This window comes from Hippocampus comes, unplaced genomic scaffold (genome assembly GCF_001891065.2).
Source record: "Hippocampus comes isolate QL1 unplaced genomic scaffold, H_comes_QL1_v1.1 scaffold122, whole genome shotgun sequence".
NCBI classification, from domain to species: domain Eukaryota; kingdom Metazoa; phylum Chordata; class Actinopteri; order Syngnathiformes; family Syngnathidae; genus Hippocampus; species Hippocampus comes.
In genome coordinates, this window is record NW_017842059.1 from 189,986 (window position 1) to 212,992 (window position 23,007).

The 23,007-nt window shown below is 43.1% G+C and overlaps 1 protein-coding gene across 1 annotated transcript in view; it reads left to right on the forward strand.

Moving 5' to 3' along the window:
* The window catches only part of LOC109510911 (unconventional myosin-VIIa-like), a 30,938-nt gene extending 9,930 nt beyond the window's left edge, over positions 1-21,008 (forward strand). Inside the window, exons 12-51 of the mRNA XM_019861595.1 lie at positions 252-371; positions 459-601; positions 1,298-1,508; positions 1,581-1,716; positions 2,183-2,289; positions 2,435-2,488; positions 3,380-3,496; positions 3,960-4,118; positions 4,458-4,550; positions 5,632-5,726; positions 5,900-5,984; positions 6,074-6,292; positions 6,403-6,510; positions 6,979-7,188; positions 7,467-7,673; positions 7,754-7,930; positions 8,556-8,645; positions 8,709-8,836; positions 9,225-9,351; positions 9,448-9,567; positions 10,053-10,226; positions 10,329-10,556; positions 11,201-11,368; positions 11,442-11,559; positions 11,634-11,760; positions 12,170-12,339; positions 12,418-12,608; positions 12,749-12,873; positions 13,294-13,451; positions 14,004-14,157; positions 14,361-14,516; positions 16,097-16,202; positions 16,391-16,504; positions 16,589-16,676; positions 17,892-17,998; positions 18,069-18,254; positions 18,945-19,061; positions 19,155-19,238; positions 19,425-19,544; positions 20,158-21,008. Coding sequence (XP_019717154.1) covers positions 252-371; positions 459-601; positions 1,298-1,508; positions 1,581-1,716; positions 2,183-2,289; positions 2,435-2,488; positions 3,380-3,496; positions 3,960-4,118; positions 4,458-4,550; positions 5,632-5,726; positions 5,900-5,984; positions 6,074-6,292; positions 6,403-6,510; positions 6,979-7,188; positions 7,467-7,673; positions 7,754-7,930; positions 8,556-8,645; positions 8,709-8,836; positions 9,225-9,351; positions 9,448-9,567; positions 10,053-10,226; positions 10,329-10,556; positions 11,201-11,368; positions 11,442-11,559; positions 11,634-11,760; positions 12,170-12,339; positions 12,418-12,608; positions 12,749-12,873; positions 13,294-13,451; positions 14,004-14,157; positions 14,361-14,516; positions 16,097-16,202; positions 16,391-16,504; positions 16,589-16,676; positions 17,892-17,998; positions 18,069-18,254; positions 18,945-19,061; positions 19,155-19,238; positions 19,425-19,544; positions 20,158-20,250 — 5,490 coding nt within the window. The 3' untranslated portion in view covers positions 20,251-21,008. The remainder of the gene's footprint in view (positions 1-251; positions 372-458; positions 602-1,297; positions 1,509-1,580; positions 1,717-2,182; positions 2,290-2,434; positions 2,489-3,379; positions 3,497-3,959; positions 4,119-4,457; positions 4,551-5,631; positions 5,727-5,899; positions 5,985-6,073; positions 6,293-6,402; positions 6,511-6,978; positions 7,189-7,466; positions 7,674-7,753; positions 7,931-8,555; positions 8,646-8,708; positions 8,837-9,224; positions 9,352-9,447; positions 9,568-10,052; positions 10,227-10,328; positions 10,557-11,200; positions 11,369-11,441; positions 11,560-11,633; positions 11,761-12,169; positions 12,340-12,417; positions 12,609-12,748; positions 12,874-13,293; positions 13,452-14,003; positions 14,158-14,360; positions 14,517-16,096; positions 16,203-16,390; positions 16,505-16,588; positions 16,677-17,891; positions 17,999-18,068; positions 18,255-18,944; positions 19,062-19,154; positions 19,239-19,424; positions 19,545-20,157) is intronic.
* Positions 21,009-23,007: the final 1,999 nt, after the last annotated feature.

Here is a 23,007-nt window from a genome sequence, read left to right on the forward strand (position 1 = left end):
CACACGCATTCAGTCACAGATAATACAGAACAGTGGAAGGCTGGCAACCCATAAATAAACAAATATTGGGTTACTTTGTCCTGGATTTCGTCTAGCATGATTTGGTCTGAAACATACTTCATCATTTGCTAAAAAGGTCAGAATATGAATCATTTTGGACAATTACAAAAAAAAAAGGTGCATGCTTTATTGTCATTCGGTGTGTGTGTGTGTGTGTGTGTGTGTGTGTGTGTGTGTCCGTGCGCGCGCAGGTGGACGGCAAGGACCTGATGAACTGTTTTACGAGCAGGACGTTGATCACCAGAGGAGAAACCGTGTCCACGCCACTCAGCATGGAACAAGCTTTGGACGTACGAGATGCCTTCGTCAAGGTGAACCACTGAAACAAATCGAAACCTCTTTTGCACTGTGCTCTTTCGCCTCACACTTTTTTTGTGCATGCCTGTGTGTGAGTGCAGGGTATTTACGGTCGTCTGTTCGTGTGGATCGTGGAGAAGATCAACGCCGCCATCTATAAGCCATCGTCCTCACACACCAAAGTTGTCAGACGCTCCATCGGATTGCTGGACATCTTTGGCTTTGAGAACTTCACCGTCAACAGGTACAACATACATAACATGAAAACACACACACACACACACACACACACAAAGGCTTCCCGCATTAGACTTAGACACTTCATACACACAGGCATACTCTCTCACTCACACACACCCTCTCACATAAACATCTGTTTACACAAACATGCTCACAGACGCATGCACACACATCTTCTCTCACAAATATGCTTTCGCACTTACCGTATACACACAAATGCTCTTACACATACCAACACACAAATGCTCACACTAACTTTTTGACACACACCATTGCTCACACTAACACACACTCACACATGCACTACATATACACACAAACGCAAATGCTCTCTCTCTCTCACGCACACACACACACACACACACACACACACACAATCACACACACACACACACAAATGCTCTCACACATACCAACACATAAATGATCACTCCAACATTTTGACACACACCATTGCTCACACTAACACATACTTACACACACACACCCCATACACACTCATACACAAATGTTTTCACACATACGTTTGGTATGTGTGAATACATACAAATGCTCACACACACAATTGGTCACACAAACACGCACCACACACACACACACACACACACACACACACACACACACACACACACACACACACACACACACACACACACACACACACACACACAGTGTTAAGCACGTTCATTTGTGGCGCCAGCTTCGAGCAGCTTTGCATCAACTTCGCCAACGAGAACCTGCAGCAGTTCTTCGTGCGTCACGTGTTCAAACTGGAGCAGGAGGAGTACAACCTGGAGAACATCAACTGGCAGCACATCGAGTTCACCGACAACCAGGACGCGCTGGACATGATCGCCATCAAGCCCATGAACATCATCTCACTCATCGACGAGGAGAGCCGATTCCCTAAGGTACATGCCAATACACATGCAACTCTACATGACGACATGCAACTACTGTGTGTGTGCATGTGTGTGTTGCAGGGTACAGACAGCACCATGTTGAACAAACTCAACTTCCAGCACAAAGTGAACAGCAATTACATTCCACCCAAGAACAACCACGAGACTCAGTTTGGCATCCAGCACTTTGCTGGGGTGGTCTACTACGAAACCAGAGGTACTACGTCGCAGTACACACGTTGCGAGTGAGGAATTGTTACCTGTGGATGACGCCTTTGATGGAGACAAACAATTGAACGCATGCAAAATGTCACCGCTCGCAAGGACCTGCTGTAGCCCACACCTCACACTCAGACCCTCACTTGCAGACTAATCGGCGAGCTCCTGATGTCACTCAGTAGGCCACGTCCCTTCAAGGCACACATCCAACGCATGATCAAACCAGTTTAATTCTTTACATTTTTCATGCGATAAAGCCTATTTTTCCTTCTAAAAAAAAAACCCAGAAAAAAATAGCAACAGTTCTTGGGGGACTGGAGCAGATTAGCGGCATTTTAATTGATTTGATGAACTGTGCGAGTAAATTTAGCCACAAACTTGCTCACAGAACTAATGACACTCGTAATTCTTGACAAGCGCTGTATGTGTGTGTAGAATCTGTGTATAATGCGTGTGTGTTCCAGGCTTCCTGGAGAAGAACAGGGACACGTTATACGGTGACATCATTCAGCTGGTTCACTCGTCCAAGAATAAGTTTATCAAGCAGATTTTCCAGGCTGACGTTGCTATGGTAACACATACATTTCCTTTCAAGCGAAGACTAAGAAAACATGAACATAAATGCACGTTTGATGCTTGTCACTTTTTCCTCTCTTGCATGTGTTGAACCATTTCCTCCTGTGTGTTGTCTGCCTGATTTGTTGCTTTCCTGACAGTTTCTGTGTGGTTTTGCTCCTTGTCTACATCTTCCATCCAGCCCTCTCCCAAAGGTAAAAAGACAAAAAACATGAGCTCCTTCCAACTGTCTTCTCTCATTCAATTCTGGAAACGAATCTGCGCACAAACAAACCTTTGTGACTGACTGTTACCTTTGGCACAGAAGCCTTACAGCGATTCGTTTTGAATAAAAAAGGCTTACTCGAATGTATCCCACCTAACTATTTACACTTGTCAAACTCTAAAAAAAACAGACTTTCAATCTTGAGGTGACATAATGCCGCACGGCTCCTGCAGAACAAATAAGATGGCAGTTTTACCTGTTAATTGTAATCAAAGGATATTTGAACGCAAACGGTGAGGCGAGACACATATACAGATACTATAGCAATATCCACAGAACTATGTTCCTTACCTTTGCTAAGAACTGACACTCGTGCAACTCACTAAGGCAATGAGGAGCCTCTCTGTACATCCGGACATCTATATTATATTGCCCTCAGGTGGCCAAGGCACAGACACCACAAGGAGCAACACAACATGCAGTGCGATGCAAAATTTGGAATCGCAGCTAAATTAGCGACTGACTGTTGACCACTCGGGCAAACAAGTTGCAGCTCCCCAGGCTCTATTGACACACAACATAACAGGAGGGTTACTCACTTAAAAAAATGCAGGAAAAAAACTGCTAAAAGAATGCAACAAATGAAATGATATGAAAATATAGACTATCATGCAAATGCTCGTTGGGTCAGATTCAAGAACGGAACACGGGACAAACTTTGTCCACCTCTGTTCTACACTCGCTGGACACATCAACATTTTCTTTAACACTTAGACACAATGAGGAAGAAGCTCAGGAAGCACAAAAATGACCAATTTTGTGTGTGTGTGTGTGTGTGTGTGTGTGTGTGTGTTTTGTTGTTAGTTTTTTTGCAGGGGAGGGGGTAAATGACAGCAGTCAGTTCAAAAAATCTCTGGAGCTCCTGATGAGAACGTTGAGTGTCTGCCAGCCTTTTTTCGTCCGCTGCATCAAACCCAACGAGTACAAGAAGCCCATGGTGAGTCCCCATGTATGATGTCTTGATAACGCAGCTCGCAACGGACATGTACCACGTTGTCCGTTACATTTTCTAACTTGTTGTAATATGCGCCGTGATGACTTATTTCCCACACACCAATTAGCTTCTACATGTAAGAACATACTGTTACAACAGCAAGCTGTTACCTTCCATGTAAATAGTAATCGTTCCACGTAATAGGTAACAGCAAGGAGCTGTTGCATGAACAGACTGGCTGTTACATTTACAAACAAGCTGTATCATGAAGTCAGCAGTGACAACTGCAGCCTCATGTTTAAACTAGCTGTTATGAGTTTGCTGTTCCATCAAAAAAATAACCATCTGTTCCAACTAACTACCTGTTTCAACAACGAGTTTTTACACATAATTGTGTGTGTGTGTGTGTGTGTGTGTGTGTGTGTGTGTGTGTGTGTGTGTGTGTGTGTGTGTGTGTATGTTGCAGCTGTTTGATCGGGATTTGTGCGTGCGCCAGTTGAGGTACTCTGGAATGATGGAGACCATTCGCATCCGTCGCGCAGGCTATCCCATCCGCTACACCTTTGTGGAGTTTGTGGACCGCTACCGCGTGCTCATGCCTGGAGTCAAACCTGCCTACAAGCAGGTAGCGTTTCCTGACCACGTGATCATTAACATCCGTACCTTCAGATGTCGAGCTGTCGTTCCACCGATTGTTTTGCGTTGACTGGCAAGCGCAGACTTTTGCTTTATGCAAGCTCCTTTTGAGTCCGCTAACTTAATGCTAATGCGAAATGGCATTTATGATGCAGTGCTTTGACCATTTGAGCAATGCGGTGAACACAGATGGTGCAGCAACACATGTAGACTGACAATATTAGTGTACTCAATCATATTGTTTGCCCTCTGCATAATATGATCAATATTAGTGCTGTATGGGGATGTGGGCAAGTAATACTGTCATATGTGCATGCGCGTCTGCCAGGAAGATCTGAGGGGAACCTGCCAGAGGATCGCAGAGGTCGTCCTCGGCCGGGACGATGACTGGCAGATGGGAAAGACCAAGATCTTCCTCAAGGTGACTTTTAATGAACCCGCTTTCCAACATTAACACCACTCAACTCAACTACTACCAGTTTGATTTCGACCACTGCGATGACATGACCCTCTCATTATAGCCATCAAATTATTTCACCAAAATTTATGAGTACACGATATGGAAAAAGTGATCGGGATAAGTAAACATGAATGAGATTTGGACTTGTTGCACTCTTCCGGAAAGAAGAGCTTATATGCACAAACTAGCTGTCACGTGTCATAAACTGATCGGTGTTATCTGTAAGAACCAGCATTACGTGTAATGAATAAGTCGCTGTTATCTGGAAGAACTAAGTAGCTGCCGCATGCACTTATTAGCAGAGGTGGGCATTCCGTCAGTACTGATGAATGTTCCGTCATTGACGGACGCCCGCTTTGCTGACGAATGGGGGCAAAATACGAGGATCATTCGATAAATAAGAAATATGTTGTTGGTCCTCCTGCGTCAACACGGCTGACTGGGAATGACGCAAGCAACTAGAGCAGATTACAGTGGTAAAGAAGTCCGACTGTGACTGTTTCCAATCATGGCAATTGCTGACAGGAAGTAGTGTGTGTTGTTGTTTCCCCATCTGTGTGTGTATGGAGTTTAGATGACCAGCCTAATATTTTCTGTTTGGATGTTGTTTTAGCAGATGAGTTTTCTGTCATTTTTGTGAGTTTCCGTTCTCTGTATTATAAAAAAAAAAAAAAAAAATTAAAAAAGGGTAACAGACACACTTTGCTAATGTACTTAGTGTGTTTCCACACAAGTCTCAGGTCTGGTGTTTGCTTTCAAGCTGGCCTCCAGGAAGCCAGACAGGAAGTAGAAAGTGCAGGAAGGATCATCACGCTCTCTTTCCTGGCAGGAAGCCAACAGACAAAACCAAGTGCATAGTGTCGAATTATAAGAAAAGACTTTTTTTCAGAGATTGTCTCAGTAATTGCTCGCAGTTTTAAATAAGGGGCGGGCACAGTACGGGCTCTGTTCCGCATGCGGTCTCATTTCATTTTTAAAATCAGGCCCACCAAGCTTGGTAATGGTCTCCACTTAGACGGCTAGTGAGCTTTTGGTTCCGTAGGATCATCACGACATGCTGCTGGAGATTGAGAGGGACAAGGCCATCACCGACAAGGTCATCCTCATCCAAAAGGTGGTGCGAGGATTCAAGGACAGGTAAGGTCCCGCATTAGTTCCAACATTCGTGATTTGCATGATTTCTGTGACCGAGGGGGTGGAAAAAAAATTCTTTGGATCCTTCCACTATCTAAAAAAAAAAGCAATGAAACAGCACCATCTACAGGGATCTCTTGGTCATTACAGCGGTCTTCCTATCTATGCCTTGACAGATCAAACTTCGTGAGGATGAGGAGGTCGGCTATGCTCATCCAGAAGACGTGGCGAGGATATCATTGCAGAAAGAACTACGGCGCTGTGAGGATCATGAACATCAAAAAAAAAAAAAAAAAAAAAAAGGTGTTCGTCCTGATGTCGACTCTGAATCCTGGTCCATGTACTTTCAGATGCGGGCAGGCTTCTCTCGCCTGCAGGCTCTGGTGCGTTCTCGGAAATTATGCGCGTCGTACCACGTCGCTCGCCAGCGCATCAGCGGGTTCCAGGGTCGATGCCGTGGTTTCCTGGTGCGCCGGGCCTTCAGACACCGACTGTGGGCCGTCATCACCATCCAAGCGTACACCCGAGGGATGATCGCACGCAGGCTCTACCGCAGACTGCGGGGCGAGGTAGAGGACGTGTTGTAATGTTTGGAAACAACAAGTGGTACTTTGTCTTACATGCACACCCAACTTACTATTGAACTTACTTACTTGGACTCTTTCCTGTCTTGCATCAGTACCGAAAAAGGCTGGAGGCTGAGAAGATGCGTCTGGCCGAGGAGACCAAGCTGAGGAACCAGATGTCTGCCAAGAGAGCCAAAGCCGAAGCAGAGCGCAAACATCAGGTAGGCCTTCAGATTTTACAACAGACATATTTAGCTGTTTAAAAAATATATATATACATAAAACAATATCATTATTTAGAAATAATTCATACATATCAAATGCACATATATCGAACTTAACTGATATACAGCTGAACTATACAAGAACCTCACTTTGAGATTCACCATTGTAGAGGATCCTTCCATGTGGTGCATGCAGCGGACAGATCACCAAAGCTATCCACCCGCCCCACCAATTGTTTGTGTTGCTTATCAGGAGCCAAAGCAGTGCTCCTCAGTTTCAGCTACCCTGTAAGATCCAAGGTAGCTGAAAGTAGTTCTGGATCTTGCTCGAGCCCAGTTTCAGAGTCATGGGTGGAAAAACTGTTCTTGTCACAAGTACAATCCAGCAAAAATCAGACAATTTCTTGTCGGAAAGACACATTCAGTCCATCTTTTTCCCATTTGGAATCATCATCTCCTATGCAGGAGCGTCTGGTCCAGTTGGCTAAAGAGGACGCTGAGCGTGAGAAGAAGGAAAAGGAAGAGGCGAGGAGGAAGAAGGAGCTGGTAGAGCAGATGGAGCGAGCTCGTTTGGAGCCCGTTAACGACTCGGACATGGTGGACAAGATGTTCGGCTTCCTGGGAACCACCAGCTCCTTTCCGGGCCAGGAGGGACAGGCTCCTGCAGGCTTTGAGGTCAGTTTCTGTCAGGCCTTGATGGATTTGACCAAAGTTTTAGCTTGTTCATGGCCATTTTTCCCCCCTTTTTTACGGCACCGTTTTGAGCTAACATCAGTTCATCAGCGGTAAAAATCATGTATAAAATCCACAAAATATGAAAGTTTCATTGCATTTGAATTCACACAGCTAAAATGATCTAAAAAAAAAAAAGGAAGTGGGGTTGACAAAAAGGGCCAGCACTTGGGGCTAGAGGGTTAATAACTGCTGAGCTGGTCTCTCCACCTCATCTGCAGGACTTGGAGCGGACCCACCGGCAGATGGAGGAGGAGGATCTGGACGAGGCACTTCCTCTGCCGGAAGACGACGACGAGGAGGATCTATCGGAGTACAAATTTGCCAAATTTGCCGCCACCTACTTCCAGGGAACCAACGCGCATACGTACGTCCGCAGACCACTCAAGCAGCCGCTGCTTTTTCACGAGGATGAAGGAGACCAGCTGGTAGGCCGAAGACGTTATGTCCAATCAATTGATCAGTTCTTGAAATGCCGACGACCACGTGTGCCTAATCCTGATTGTAGGCGGCTCTGGCCGTGTGGATCACGGTGCTGAGGTTCATGGGTGACCTCCCCGAGCCCAAATACCACACGGCCATCAGTGACGGAAGTGAGAAGATTCCGGTCATGACCAAGATCTACGAAACCCTCGGGAAGAAGACGTACAAGAGGGAGCTGCAGGCTCTTCAGGGAGAGGCGGAGGTGAGGGGGTGGAGGATGAGGATTTGAGAGACAAAACTGAAGAAACTTAATGACCAACATAGAAAGTTTTTAATGAAATGATCTGGTCTGGCAACCCTCTAAAACCATTTCCTCTCTGAAAAAAAACTGAACACAAATGTTCTGTTCTGGTTCTTTGAGGGCCATTTTTTACAAAAACTTCAGGATCCTTCTTACTTTGAACTTCTTTATACGTTTGAAATCCACATTTCCAACTGTTTGTTTCAGTGCTTTTTGCACAACTACTTGCTGTTCTTTAACAAGGACATAAATGGCCAAATTAATTCTGGCAAATCCAGACTAGAAGAGTCACAGAAGGTCATGTGTGTGATTCCTCCAGTATCTCTGTAGCGGACAGCTGATAACACCTTCTCACACTCTTCAGAGCAATGGACACTTTCCTCTGAGAGTATATGGTTGAAGGCGGATATTCTAGTAGTGATGGGTTTTCTCATCGCTGTTCTGGTTCTTTGAAGAATCTAACATGCACTGGTTCTTTGGGAAGCCAAAAATATGTATTTTATTTCTCTGTTCTGGTTGTTGAGGGAACCGAGCGTATTTGTTTGATTATTTCTGTTCTGTCCAAATTCTGTTTTCCCGTTTCCAGACTCCTCCGGCCGACAGTCATCGCAAGAATAGCATCCGACACAAGCTGGTGTCTCTCACCCTGAAGAAGAAATCCAAGATCACAGAGGAGGTAAAAGAAGAACAAAAACATTTTAATCTTTTGCCGCAGAGTTAACGAATGGACTACTTTCAGGTCACTAAACGTCTCAATGATGGCGAGCACGTTCTCCATGGCAATAGCATGCTGGAGGACCGGCCAACGTCAAACCTGGAGAAACTTCACTTCATCATCGGTAACGGCATCCTGAGGCCAGCGCTGAGGTAAAAAAAAAAAAAACGTATCCAAAATTTCATCATAGAATATTACCAGTCACTTCCAATTGGTCAGGTTCCTCCATACTTGGTAGTCTTTTGGTGGTCTATTTGGTAGCATTTTGCCTACAGCAGTTTTCTCGGGGTACTGTGGCTTTCTACCACAGACCAAAAACCTGCAGGTCAGGTTCATTGATGATTCTAAACTGTCCATAGATGTAAATGTGAGTGTGGCGGGCGACCAGTTCAGGGTGTACCCCGTCTCTTGTCCAAAATCAGCTGGGATAGGCTCCATCTCCCCCTATGAGAATAAATTGATGGATGTACTCTTCACTCAAGAGGACTGGGGTTCAGTGACGTTGAAGGGTGGCAACAATTCATTGTGTCTGTCCATTAGGGATGAGATCTACTGTCAGATCTGCAAACAGTTGAGTCAGAACCCATCCAAGAGCTCACACGCTCGAGGTTGGATCCTCATCAGCTTGTGTGTCGGCTGCTTCGCGCCATCGGATAAGTTCCTCAAGGTCAGACCGCTGACTTTTTTATCCGTGTCCCGTGATAATACTTGTTAGTATAGTAAGTAAGATGACAGGATGGTGCTGTTCCACATTCACCTGCAGTACCTGAGGAACTACATCAGCAGCGGGCCGCCGGGTTATGCTCCATACTGTGAAGAACGACTTAGAAGAACTTTCGTTAATGGCACCAGAACACAACCTCCATCCTGGCTGGAGCTCCAGGTGCACACACATACGCCACGACCAAAATGTTTGGCATATTTGGTTTTGAGTTGCAATTTCAGAATAAGCCTAAAATGTGTCGTGATATTAATAGGTGAACTTAACTTGACCTTGTGTAAACCTTGCAATGCACATTCAGTGTTCAATACTATTTGTAACTGAACCAGGAATTGTATTGGTCCATTCATGGATCAATAGATTAATGGAAGCACCTGTTGCAAATTTTGCTATTTCACTCCTTGCTAAAGAACAGCAAGTTATGCAAAAAACATTGAGACACTGAAGAGTTGGGCATGTGCGTTTAAAAGTTTACAGAAACTCAAATTCAGTTCACCTGTAAAGATTACAGCGTTTTTTTAGGTTTATCCTGATATTTCACAATAAACCTCAATATCCGTACTTTTTGTGACTAGTACCCGTATACCCAAAAATGTTCACAATTAATCCAGATTCAGTTCAGTACAAGTTATTCAATCCATATGCAGGCAACCAAGTCCAAGAAACCCATCATGCTGCCGGTAACGTTCATGGACGGAACCACCAAAACGCTCTTGACAGACTCGGCGACCACCGCCAAGGAGCTCTGCAACACACTTTCCGACAAAATCAGCCTGAACGACCGATTCGGCTTCTCGCTCTACATCGCGCTCTTTGATAAGGTTCTGTAATTTGAACGCACTATTTTGTGCTCCAGAGTTTCTTCCTTGTAGAAAAGAAAATTAGAGATCTGAATTATGATCTGATTTGATGGTGTTCCGCAGGTGTCATCTTTGGGCAGCGGGAACGACCACGTGATGGACGCCGTGTCGCAATGCGAGCAGTACGCCAAGGAGCAGGGAGCCCAGGAAAGAAACGCCCCCTGGAGGTTGTTCTTCAGGAAGGAGATCTTCACACCATGGCACTGTGCCTCCGACGACACAGTTGCCACCAACCTCATCTACCAGCAAACCGTCAGGGGTGTAAAATTTGGAGAGTACCGCTGCGACCGGGTGAGTACTTCCATTATGTTGAAATAAAAGTTCTTCTTCAGGGTACATCTTTCTTTTCTTCTGTAGGCATGTTCCTTCTCTTCTGTAGAAATGTTACGCCACTACTTTTTTAGACATTCTTCTTCTCGTATCTAGTTCTGGTCTTTCTCTTCTTTCGACGTAATTCTCTTTGCTGTAGAAACGATAATTCTGTGGACCTGCTCCTGTTCTTCCAGCTCTTCATTACTGTATCTAGTTCTGGTCTATCTCTTCTTTCGACGTAAATCTCTTTGCTGTAGAAACGATACTTCTGTGGACCTGCTCCTGTTCTTCCACAGTTGATCTTTTTTTTTTTTTTTTTTTTTGTCGACATGCTGCTCCATTTCTTCTACACATGCTCCTTCTTCATCTGTAGCAATAGTCGTTTTCTTCTTCTCGAGAGATGCTTCTTTTTCTTTGTAGGCATAACTACATCTTTTCTTCTGTGGGATGGTCTTTCTCTTCTGTCGACATGGTCCGTCTTCTCTTCTGAGTCATGAGACTTTTGTGTAAAGATGCTTCTCCTACTCTCCTTGAGACTTGATCCTTCTCTTCTTCTCAAGACATGTTCCTTCTGTTCTTAACCCTAACTTTGAGTCAAGAATCCTCTTCTTCCGTTGGCAAAGGACGACCTCGCAGAACTGGCGTCCCAGCAGTACTATGTGGACTATGGCTCAGAGGTCCTGCTGGAGCGCTTGCTGAGTCTCATCCCGTCCTACATCCCCGACAGAGAGATCAGTACATCCAAGACAGTGGAGAAGTGGGCTCACTTCATCATGGCGGCACACAAGAAGGTCTGCCTCATGAGTGGATGTGATTATTTTCATGAGCAAAGGAACCAAATCCTCTTTTCTCTTTGTTGTTCAGGGCATCTACACTCAGAAGAGGTTTGATCCCCAGAAGGTGAAAGAGGAAGTGGTGGACTTCGCTCGCCACAAGTGGCCTCTGCTCTTCTCTCGATTCTACGAAGCTTTCAAATTCTCCGGTGAGACTCAATCACCAGTCTCGCCAACTATTGAGCTGGACGTGGCCTGATGATGTGGTTTCTCTGCGTAACAGGTCCAAGTCTACCCAAAAACGACCTCATCGTCGCTGTCAATTGGACCGGTGTTTACTTTGTGGACGAGCAAGAGCAGGTTTTACTCGAACTCTCCTTCCCAGAAATCACCGCTGTGTCCAGCAGCAGGTGAGGCATGCTGTGAAATGTCGCCCCTCTTGTGGTCTGTGTAATGTACAACCATTTATGGTGGTTGGACTGGAAACCATTGGGGCAATAGTCCATCAACTTTGTAGGAACTTTGTTTGGAGACTAGAAGGTTGAAGGCAAGGTAGTTCAAGAACTCTCCTTCCTTCCAAGAAATCACTGCATTGTCCAGTGGCAGATGAGGCATGCCAGGGACTGTAGTCCCTCTTCTGGTCTGAACGATGGTGATCTGTTTTGACTTTGTGTTGGGGTGCAAGTCTTTTAAGGACTTTGCCTGGAAAACAGAGTGTTGAAAGCCAAAAGACCATCTGAGCTGCTAAGCATCGAGGGTGCGGATGACTAAATTCCATGTGTGCAAGTAACCAACGCTAAATATTTGTTGTTCTTTGAGGGGTGGAAAGTTGCAGAGTCAGAGCTTCACGCTGGCGACCATCAAAGGAGAAGAGTATACCTTCACCTCCAACAATGCCGAGGACATCCGTGACCTGGTGGTGACCTTCCTGGAAGGCCTGAGGAACAGGTCCAAGTTTGTGGTGGCACTACAGGACAGTCCCAACCAGAGTAGGCTCTCACTCGACTTGGTGATGTCTTGCAGAACTCCACAAGGAAGTCACAAGTTGTCCTCTGATTGTTTGGCAGGTAGTGAACCATCCACCTTCCTAAGTTTCCAGAAGGGAGACCTGATCCTGCTCGACCAGGACACTGGCGAGCAGGTTCTCAATTCAGGCTGGGCGCATGGCGTCAATGAGAGGACTAATCAGAGAGGAGACTTTCCGGCGGACTCGGTCTACGTCCTGCCCACCATGACCCGACCGCAGCAGGAGATTGTGGTGAGATAAGACTTAGAACATTTATGAATCAGGCAGAAAATGACTTGACTTGCTGAGTTAGAACATTTATGAATCAGGCAGAAGATGACTTGACTTGCTGTTGTTGTTATTGAAGATGGTTCTGTCATCTAACCAATCAGGCGCTGGTTACCATGACGCCGGATCAGAGACAGCAGTCAGTAAGAGTCTCACAACTTGTCTTGCCGGAGGGTGAAGACTCTGTCAAACCTTACACGCTGGAGGAATTCTCCTATGACTACTTTAGGTACACACACGCACGTACAAAGAGTACACTTAAATACTCACATCAACCTATCCTGAGCTCCCTGTGAAGTTCACAGCTTGGATTTTAGTATTGGGATGTCTACAACAAGTGTAGAAGCCTTTTTAACCCCAGCTCATACCTTGCCTTACAGGTAGCGTTTCAATTCTAAATTTAGGTTTCAAACCAGGGTTTCAAATCAGGATTGGGGTTTTCATGAAAGGTTTGGGTTTCACGTCAGCCAAGCCCACTTTGCAATCCTAACCCAGCCTTGAAACCCTAACACTGAATTGAAATGCTAATTTGACAACCTACTCATTGTTAGAAACCCAAACTAAGGCTTGAATCCGCAATTCGAAACCTTAACCTGGTCTTAAAACACAACATTTGAGAGTAGCTATGTAATAAATGTTCTTGGTGCAGGCCTCCCCCCAAACATACTCTGAGTAGGGTGATGGTCACCAAGAATCGAGGCAAGGACAAATTGTGGAGCTGCACCAGGGAGCCTCTTAAACAGCCGCTGCTGAAGAAGGTGGTCCACCACGAGGAGCTTGCTCAGGAAGCCTGCATGGCCTTTATTGATATCCTTTCCCATCTTTTTCCAATGTTTCTATCATCTAGTTTCAATGTTAGCCCTGTCTTTTTACTATATTATTAACTTATTACCATACTCTTATCACAGTGGTACTGTTATTACTACCATGTTGTTGTCATTTTATTCATGTTAGGATCACGTTTTAAACATGTTGTTCCCATTTCGTAGCATTATTGTAGTGTCGCACGTTAGCATCTTTACTATGTTACAATGTTATTACCATGTTACAGTGTTTTTACTGTTGGTACAGACATGTTGTGACGCCATTTCTAAATCAGAACCATGCTGTTGCCATGTATCGCCATATTAGCATCTTATTGCAGAGTTATTACACGTTCAGACTATTATCACGTCACAATGTTTTACATCCGTTATCGTGTTCAGTGTTAACATGTATTGTTGTTACCATGTTACTGTTATTACACTGCTGTTATTACAATGCTTTAAATGTCATGATTACAGGTTATTCCGAGATCATTGCCAGATGTTGTTTTTCTAGCGGTACGAATCAAAAGCAGTTCCTTAGCGTGTGTCCTACCTGTGATGAAGTACATGGGCGACTACCCGTCCAAGCGCACTCGCTCAGTCAACGAGTTGACGGACCAGATTTTCGAGGGCGCGCTAAAGGCTGAACCGCTGAAGGATGAGATTTTCTGCCAGATCATCAAACAGCTCACAGACAACCACGTCAAGTGCGTACCCACCTCTGACGTTGACGTCGCGCAGGTAGAAGCTGAGCTTTTCCGCCGGCTGCCCCTCGTGGCTGCGCCTTGACTCCAGCGACAGACATGTCGGAAATTGAGAGAGATTGTCAATCGACGCAACAGAAATGAAATTGCTCACAATCGCTCAACTCTGGGACACGGAACTGAAATGTGTGTGTTTGTGCCGGCAGGTACAGTGAGGAGAAAGGCTGGGAGCTTCTGTGGCTGTGCGCCGGTCTTTTTCCACCCAGCAATGCGCTGCTGCCGCACATCCAGCGCTTCCTGCAGTCCAAGAGGCAACACCCGCTCTCGGCCGACTGCATGCATAGGCTGCACAAAGCCTTGCGGTACGCGCCATTAGAAATGGTAACGGATTACTTGACAGATATTGCGTCCAAAATAGGGCGTAACAACATGTCTGTATCAACAGTAAAAACACTGTAACATGGTAATAACATTGTAACATAGTAAAGATGGTAACGTGTGACAATACAATAATGGCAAACTTTTGGAATCAAGTGCCAGATTTGATTGACGGAAAATATAAAGGTTTCTCCACCTCAGTTGTTAATAAGGACAAAAGTTGAAATGTGGATGCTACAATGATAAAATCATTTATTCTCATGTTTAATTTATTTCATTAATCACAATTAAATGCAAAATAACAATGACTATTTTTTTTTCTTGGATTTACAATAAGTATATAAACCTATTCTTTGATCAAATGAAAAACATTAAATGCATATCAAAAATTCTATATATTATTTATGTATTTTTGTGTGTTATGTGTTTTGTAAAAATATTTTGAAATGACTTTTTAGGCGATGTGGTCGACAAAATATTTTAATTTTATTAGTTAAAATAGCTTCACCAATTACTAAATTGGAAAAAAAACCATTAAATACATATATAAAATACTTTATATTCATATTTTTTTCTTTCATTATTTACAATAAATTACGTAATTATTACAACAAAATTCTTTAAAAAAAAACATTTTTTTAAAATGGAATCAATAGTTTATCTCTTGATAATGTAAATTTAGAAGGGAGCGGGCCTAACTTGGCTCATCCCAGGTGTCGATGCAACATGGCTTTAAAAGCTAAAAATGTCTTCAACATGTACCAAACCCCATTTGTGTGGTGGCGGTTGCTATGGTAACAGAAACGGGTCCAGGAAGTACCCTCCTCATCTGGTGGAAGTTTGCATATCAAAAATGGTATATATTATTTATGTATTTTTATGTGTTATGTGTTTTGTAAAAATATTTTTAAATGACTTTTTAGGCGATGTGGTCAACAAAATATTTTAATTTTATTACTTGAAATAGCTTCAACAATTACTAAATTGGGGAAAAAACATTAAATGCATATGTAAAATACTTTATATTACTATTTTTTTCTTTCATTATTTACAATAAATTACCTAATTATTACAACAAAATTATTTTAAAAATATATATTTTTTTAAAATGGAATCAATAGTTTATCTCTTGATAATGTAAATTTAGAAGGGATCTATATATTATTTATGTATTTTTGTGTGTTATGTGTTTTGTAAAAATATTTTGAAATGACTTTTTAGGCGATGTGGTCGACAAAATATTTTAATTTTATTAGTTAAAATAGCTTCACCAATTACTAAATTGGAAAAAAAACCATTAAATACATATATAAAATACTTTATATTCATATTTTTTTCTTTCATTATTTACAATAAATTACGTAATTATTACAACAAAATTCTTTAAAAAAAAACATTTTTTTAAAATGGAATCAATAGTTTATCTCTTGATAATGTAAATTTAGAAGGGAGCGGGCCTAACTTGGCTCATCCCAGGTGTCGATGCAACATGGCTTTAATAGCTAAAAATGTCTTCAACGTGTACCAAACCTCATTTGTGTGGTGGCGGTTGCTATGGTAACAGAAATGGGTCCAGGAAGTACCCTCCTCATCTGGTGGAAGTTGAGGCCATCCAGCACAAGACCACGCAGATATTCCACAAGGTTTACTTCCCTGATGACACAGACGAGGTGTGACACAAACACACACACACACACACGCACACACAAACACACACACACACACACGCACACGCACACGCACACGCACACACACACGCACACGCACACGCACACACATGTGCCCAAAATGTCAAGGAAACAATGTTAGGAATATAATTCTTGCAATAAAATGCTATATTCTTCAATGAATTGTGCAGGCCTTCGAGGTGGAGTCCAGCACCAAAGCCAAAGACTTCTGTCAGAACATCTCCACCCGACTCCTGCTCAAATCCTCAGAAGGCTTCAGCCTCTTTGTCAAGATTTCTGACAAGGTGCTTTTTCATTTATCATTAAAAAAGGATCAGCAACACTTGGTGTCTTTGCGAGACTAATTTAGCGCTATGTTGACCCGCCAGGTGATCAGTGTTCCAGAGGGAGACTTCTTCTTTGACTTTGTCCGACATTTAACAGATTGGATCAAGAAATCACGGCCAGCAAAAGACGGTATTAATCTACAGGCTCAATTGTGGCACAGCCCCGGAAGCTAGTTTGACTTGACAGTTGGCAAAATGACATTTGGAAGACAAGATAATTGCGAGTAGGCCAACAAAAAATTCTCAGGAAGTCGGCTACTTTAGTTTAAAGCTGCCATTTTTTTGCTCCCTTCACTCAATTGCACCCATTAAGCAAGAAAAATTCTGCCCCAGAATACCATTTGACTAAGCAACATATAATTAGACAGACATAGCTATCGTGAGTAGACCCACAAAAAAGGCTCAAGAAGCAATGCCTGAACATACACAGGGAATAGGCCACTTTGGTTTGAAACCAACATTTCAGGTTAAACTTGGCCATTTCCAGGGGTCCTTCGAATCTTTTAGAGAATTCAGTCCCCAAAGCCAGTCTGACTTGGCAACATGAAATTTAGTAGGCATGTTTATCATGATCAGAACAACAAATCTCAAAAGCCATTCTCCAAAAGAGACAATATTGTCCATTTAGACTGGAATCACCCATTTTTGATTAAGTTGGAAGTAATTAGACCGACAAATTTAGCCCATGAAAAAATTTGACTTAGCAACAAGAAATTAGGTTGATGAGTGGACCCACAAAAAATGCCCAATATTACACAGGAAGTCTGTGATTTTGCTTTCAAGTGAACATTCTAGGTTCATTTTGGTCTTTTTCGGGGGTCATTCTATTCTTTCGAATATTCAGCCCCTTAAACCAGTTTGGCCGAGCAACATAAAGTTTAGTTAAGGATGTCTATCATGAATAGACTTACAAAAAAGTCTGAAAAATCCGTTCCTGAAGAGACATAGGAAGTTTGCCATTTTGATTCCAAGCTGTAAATTGTGATTAAATTGGCTGAGTTTGGACCCAAAAATCAGCCCCCAAAACGAGCCCGACTTTGCAACATGCTGTAAATTTGGTAGGCATGTCTATCACGAGTAAACCCACAAAAATGTCTAATGACGTCATGCCTGAAAAGACACAGGAATCCTGCTATTATTTTTCCAAGTGGCCATTTTAGAATGTCAGAGGTAATGGCCTCTCAAGACAAGTTGCACCTTTTTTTTCAATTTGCAAAAAAAAAATAAAATAAATAAAAATAATAATAATGATGTCATGCCCTGGCATTTTGTGGCCAGGGCATGACATCAAATTTTAATGACTCGTCATATTACAACAAAATCAACTGTTTCATTTACCCTGTAGGAGCTGTTCCCTCACTGACCTATCAGGTGTTCTTCATGAAGAAGTTGTGGACCAGCACAGTTCCGGGGAAGGACTCTTTTGCAGACTCCATCTTCCACTACTACCAGGTGAGTCCTGCTTGGCAGCAGACTAAAGAAACAGAATTTGATCCGTTTTATTGATGACACCTCTGACCAGGAGCTGCCCAAATACCTGCGTGGCTACCACAAGTGTACACGCGATGAAGTCTTCCAGTTGGCGGCGCTCATCTACCGCGTCAAGTTTGAAGACGACAAGTCCCACTTTCCTACCATTCCCAAGATGCTGCGTGAGCTGGTCCCTCAGGATCTCATCCGCCAAATGTCCCCAGATGACTGGAAGAGGGTAAACCTGGAAACACTTTGATATTTTTTAAACTGAAACCGCAAACAGACTTATTTTTCATGCATGTTGGATGGGAAGGATGGATTATCATTTGGAATTCAGTCCCCTTAAGCCAGTTTGGCTTCGCAACATGAAATTCGGTGGGCATGATTATCACGCATAGACCCACAAAAAAACTTAAGAAGCTTTGCCTGAATGGAACTAGGAAGCCTGCCATTTTTGTTCAAATAAGACGTTCGGTTCATTTTGGCCATTTTCAAAGGTTCCTCGGGTGTCCCGCGGAAACTTTTTCTGTACTTATGTCATGTATTTATTTGTCGTAGTTGCTAGTTACTGCAATACTAGTGTAGGTCATTCTGCCGGAGCCAAATTCCTTGTGTATTTGACATACTTAGCCAAGAAAGATGATTCTGATGTCAGTTAGACTTCGCAACATAAAATTCAGTAAGCATGGAAATCATGAGTAGACCTACAAAAACCTCTCAAGACCCACAAAATCGGCCATTAGTTCAAAGTTGACCTTTTAGGTTAATTTTCGCCATATCCAGGGGTCCTTCAAATCCTTTGAAAGGATTCAGCGCATGCAGCAGAATGTCATGAACATATGGTTATTGGGAAATTGTGTGTGTGTGTGTGTGTGTGTGTGTGTGTGTGTGTGTGTGTGTGTGTGTGTGTGTGTGTCTGAGGCAGTCCGTAGTGGCCTTCTTCAACAAGCAAGCCGGTAAATCCAGAGAAGAAGCCAAGTTGATGTTTCTTAAAATCATCTACAAATGGCCAACATTTGGCTCCGCCTTCTTTGAAGTCAAGGTAAAAATGGGAAGCGCCCACCACCTTTGTCACTTCCTCTCTTCCGAACCCAATGCTGCTTCATGCTCAGATTCATCATGCTTTTGTCGTCAGCAAACCACAGAGCCAAACTACCCAGAGATCCTCCTGATCGCCATCAACAAACATGGAGTCAGTCTCATCGATCCAAAGAACAAGGTTGGTTTGCTTGATCGAATCAGCATAAAATTAACAGGGTTGCAAAATTGCAGGATTTTTCAAAGTTCGACATTTTCCGTGGCAAATAACAGGAATTTAGGGGACTAAACCGGGAGTTTACAAAATAGGACGTTGGCTCTTAATCGGGATACTTATTGTCATGAAGTAATTGTTTTGTCCCGGCAGGACGTTCTGATTACTCATCCCTTCACTAAAATCTCCAACTGGAGCAGCGGGAACACGTATTTCCACATCACCATCGGAAACCTCGTCAAGGGAAGCAAAATCCTCTGTGAGACCTCCCTGGTGGGTCACTAAGTAGTTCATATTGAGAAAAGTAAATCAAAAAATGAAAGGTGTCCAAATACTTATCGGCTTGAATTCTGACGAGCACCGAGGAGGAAATAGATCACATGACAGCAACTTTTTGCAATTCATTTTTTTTACAAAGCATATAGGCATAAATTCTGCCTAGCGACACGAGCAAATGTGTCATGTGACCAGTAAATAATTTGGACAATTTGGAATTTCGCTTTTGACTTGGCTGATCGAAACAAATTCTGCTGAGCAACAAAGATCAAACACAGCTAATAGTGTTTTTGTTTCAATTTACAATTTTATTTTATTTCTGGGCTTTTAGGCACAAATCCTGCTTCGCAACAAAGAGAAAACAAGAAATACTTTTCCATTTGCAGTTTTTTTTTTTGGAGGTCTTGCAGACAAATTCTGCAAAGCAACAATTCTATAGACTTGAGGAGCGCCATACTCGCTAACAATTTTATAAAGTACACAGTACTTTGTGTCCATTTGTGCAAACGTCTCATTTGACTCAATCGAATAAGTAAAAAAAAACAACAACAAAAAAAAACAAAACAATTAAAGCCCTAATTTCCTCGTGTGCAATCTGAATTCCTCTCAGGGTTACAAGATGGACGACCTGCTGACATCATACATCAGCCAGATGTTGACCGCCATGAACAAGCAGCGGTCCGAGCGCGCTCGCACAAAGTGAACGTCTTATTGGCAGGAGGCCGCCGAGCTCGCCCGCCTGCTGCGGCCGATTGGCCAGCACTGCAGCTGGCGGCGGACCTTCGGCCACCAGTTATGGCGGATGAGTCACCGACCTTCTGTCAGCTCAGAAATCTGGAAGATCCCCGGGGAGAGTTGGGTTGAAAGCGACGACGACGATGACCCCGGAGAAGGTCCCAGCAACTACGACAAGCGTTACCATGACAACGAGGACGAGCCATCCAGCGAGGATGACTACCTCTGAGAAGAACGACACTCTTAAGTGTGGAGAACGTAGTGAAACCACATCCTGTGAGGTGTGCTAACTGGTCAATGCTAACCTATATTTTTTTTCGTTGACTTGGCGTATGAACATGAATTCTTCCTCGCAAGAGAGAGGAAACATGTCACTCTGAAAGGCACACATTCTGTTTCGCCACAAGGAGAATGCACCTCGTGACCAGGAAATACATTTGGCATTTATCTTGTAAGACATGCTAACAGCTCAAACTGAACTCGAAAATAACATGGCCGACTGTGCCTGTAGATATAAATTCTGCACAGCAACAAGTAGCAAACTAATGTGACCAGGAAATACATTTGTCCATTTTCTTTTCACACAAATCCTGCCTAGAAACAAGGTGCAAACATGTCATAGGACCAGAAAATACTTGTTTTTTAACCAGGAGTTATCGTCATAAAATTCTGCATAGCAACAAGGAGCAAATGGATCATGTGACCCGGTAATACTTTGTCAATACAGTAAGTCACAGGTGTCAAAGTCAAGGCCCGGGGGCCAGATCTGGCCCGCCACATCATTTTATGTGGCCCGCGAAAGCAGATCAAGCATGTCAAGTTCCATGATGCTCGCTAAAGTCTGAACCAAAATTTCAAATTGTCATATGTAATCCACAATAACAGTCATTACTCTTGACATCTGATTTTAAAACTAGTTATTCAGCCATTTGCTGTGCGCTGTGTATGTAATATGTGGAGGGGATTAAAATGCATTTATATGGTTTCCAAAATTTATAACGGCCCTCCAAGATAAACCGTAACTACAATGTGGCCCGCGACAAAAATGAGTTTGACACCCCTGCAGTAAGTGATTTCCCAAAAGTGAGCATGGATCTTTTTAGGTGTGCAGAAAAAATATTGTGTGGGTTTAGCAACACTAATTCCTTTAGTTGAATGAGTAAATTAAAATGGGTAATAGATAAGCTTTTGGGGGATTGTTAACATGGTTACGTTTTAGGATTGTCGTGTCTTCATTCGCTTCAGTGGTCGCTGGCGCATTAGTTTGTTAATGTGCTAGATTAGCTTTCGCTCAAAAGAAGCAGGGAGCTCTTCTTTTAAACAGACTTCAGGTTTTGTTCATTTTTGGTTCATGTTTTTGCCGTAACATGCTCATATTTGCATTTAACGTCCTAGCTCAAGCGTCACCTCACAGATTAAATTGTTTGCCTCAAACAAAAACCTTCACCGTGCCAAACTTAATGTTTAGGTTTTTTGGGGTTTTTTTGCCGCTCGGTTGTTTCTCGGCGCAAAATGGTGTGATTTTACCGGCACTTGACCTGTGTGAAATATTCGTGATATTAATGATCATTATTATGTGTTATGCTTGGGGGTTATTTTGCCATGTACAGTAATGTTATTCATTACCTTTGTTTTTCTTTGCAGTGTGTCATCTTCATATCTCATTATGCTTATTAGCCTCTGCTAAAAATGCTTGCCACAAATAAAATGACAAACTGTGCTACGAAAGACCCCCAAATGGCTTCTATTTTTGTTGAATGACTGTTGACATTGGGACAACATTTCATTGAGAATCTAACGTGGACTATGCCACTGAGGACCACAGAAACAATGAGCGTGGCACTTTTTTGTCCTTATTGTTTTACATTTTTTAAAAAACGTATGAATGATGGAGTAATTTTCCGATGGTTTCAACGCAGTAATTTATGTATTTTGTCTCAAACATGCAGAGCAGCATGCATGGTGAACTATTCTCAGAGAGATTATCACGAAGAATTCTGTTGCCGTGATGCATCTGTTCATAACTATAGGACATACGGAAACAGCTTTTTTATTTGGGAACATGAATTATACAAAGTGGGGAAAAAAATGCTCAGACTCAGCATATGACTGACAAACACATTCAGAGAGTTGCGAAAGTCACACTGAAATGTTGAAATACATTTTTGGCGGCTCCGTTACTTCTCGTCATCTAAAAGCAAATGTGACATGTGATCTTAATTGCACATACAACAGAATAGAACTTTGTCACCGTTCTTGGAACAATAAAGACGTAATCACACTTGCTTTGATTGTCACTTATGACTTCGCTAAAGAGGAAGCTCAAAACACATGTGACGCAGATGAAAGGCACCCAAACGTCATGTGAAAGTCACTCAGGATCCTTGAAAGATTTTTGGAATGGGAGTCACTTCCATTGGCGTTTCGGGGTCTTTCATTCGAGACACTTTCTTGAGGTGTTATGTTGACTCCTATGAGGGTAGGTGCTAGCTAGCCTGCTAGCTTATCATAAGCAACCAGCAGTCCGGATGATTTTGACATCTCGCACTTCATTCATTTTCAGAACTGCTTTACCCTCACTAGGGTCGCGGGGGGTGCTGGAGCCTATCACTGCCATCTTCGGGCAGCAGGCGGGGGACACCCTGAACCGGTTGCCAGCCAATCGCAGGGCACACAGAAACGCACAACCATTCACGCTCACACTCACACCTAGGGACAATTTAGA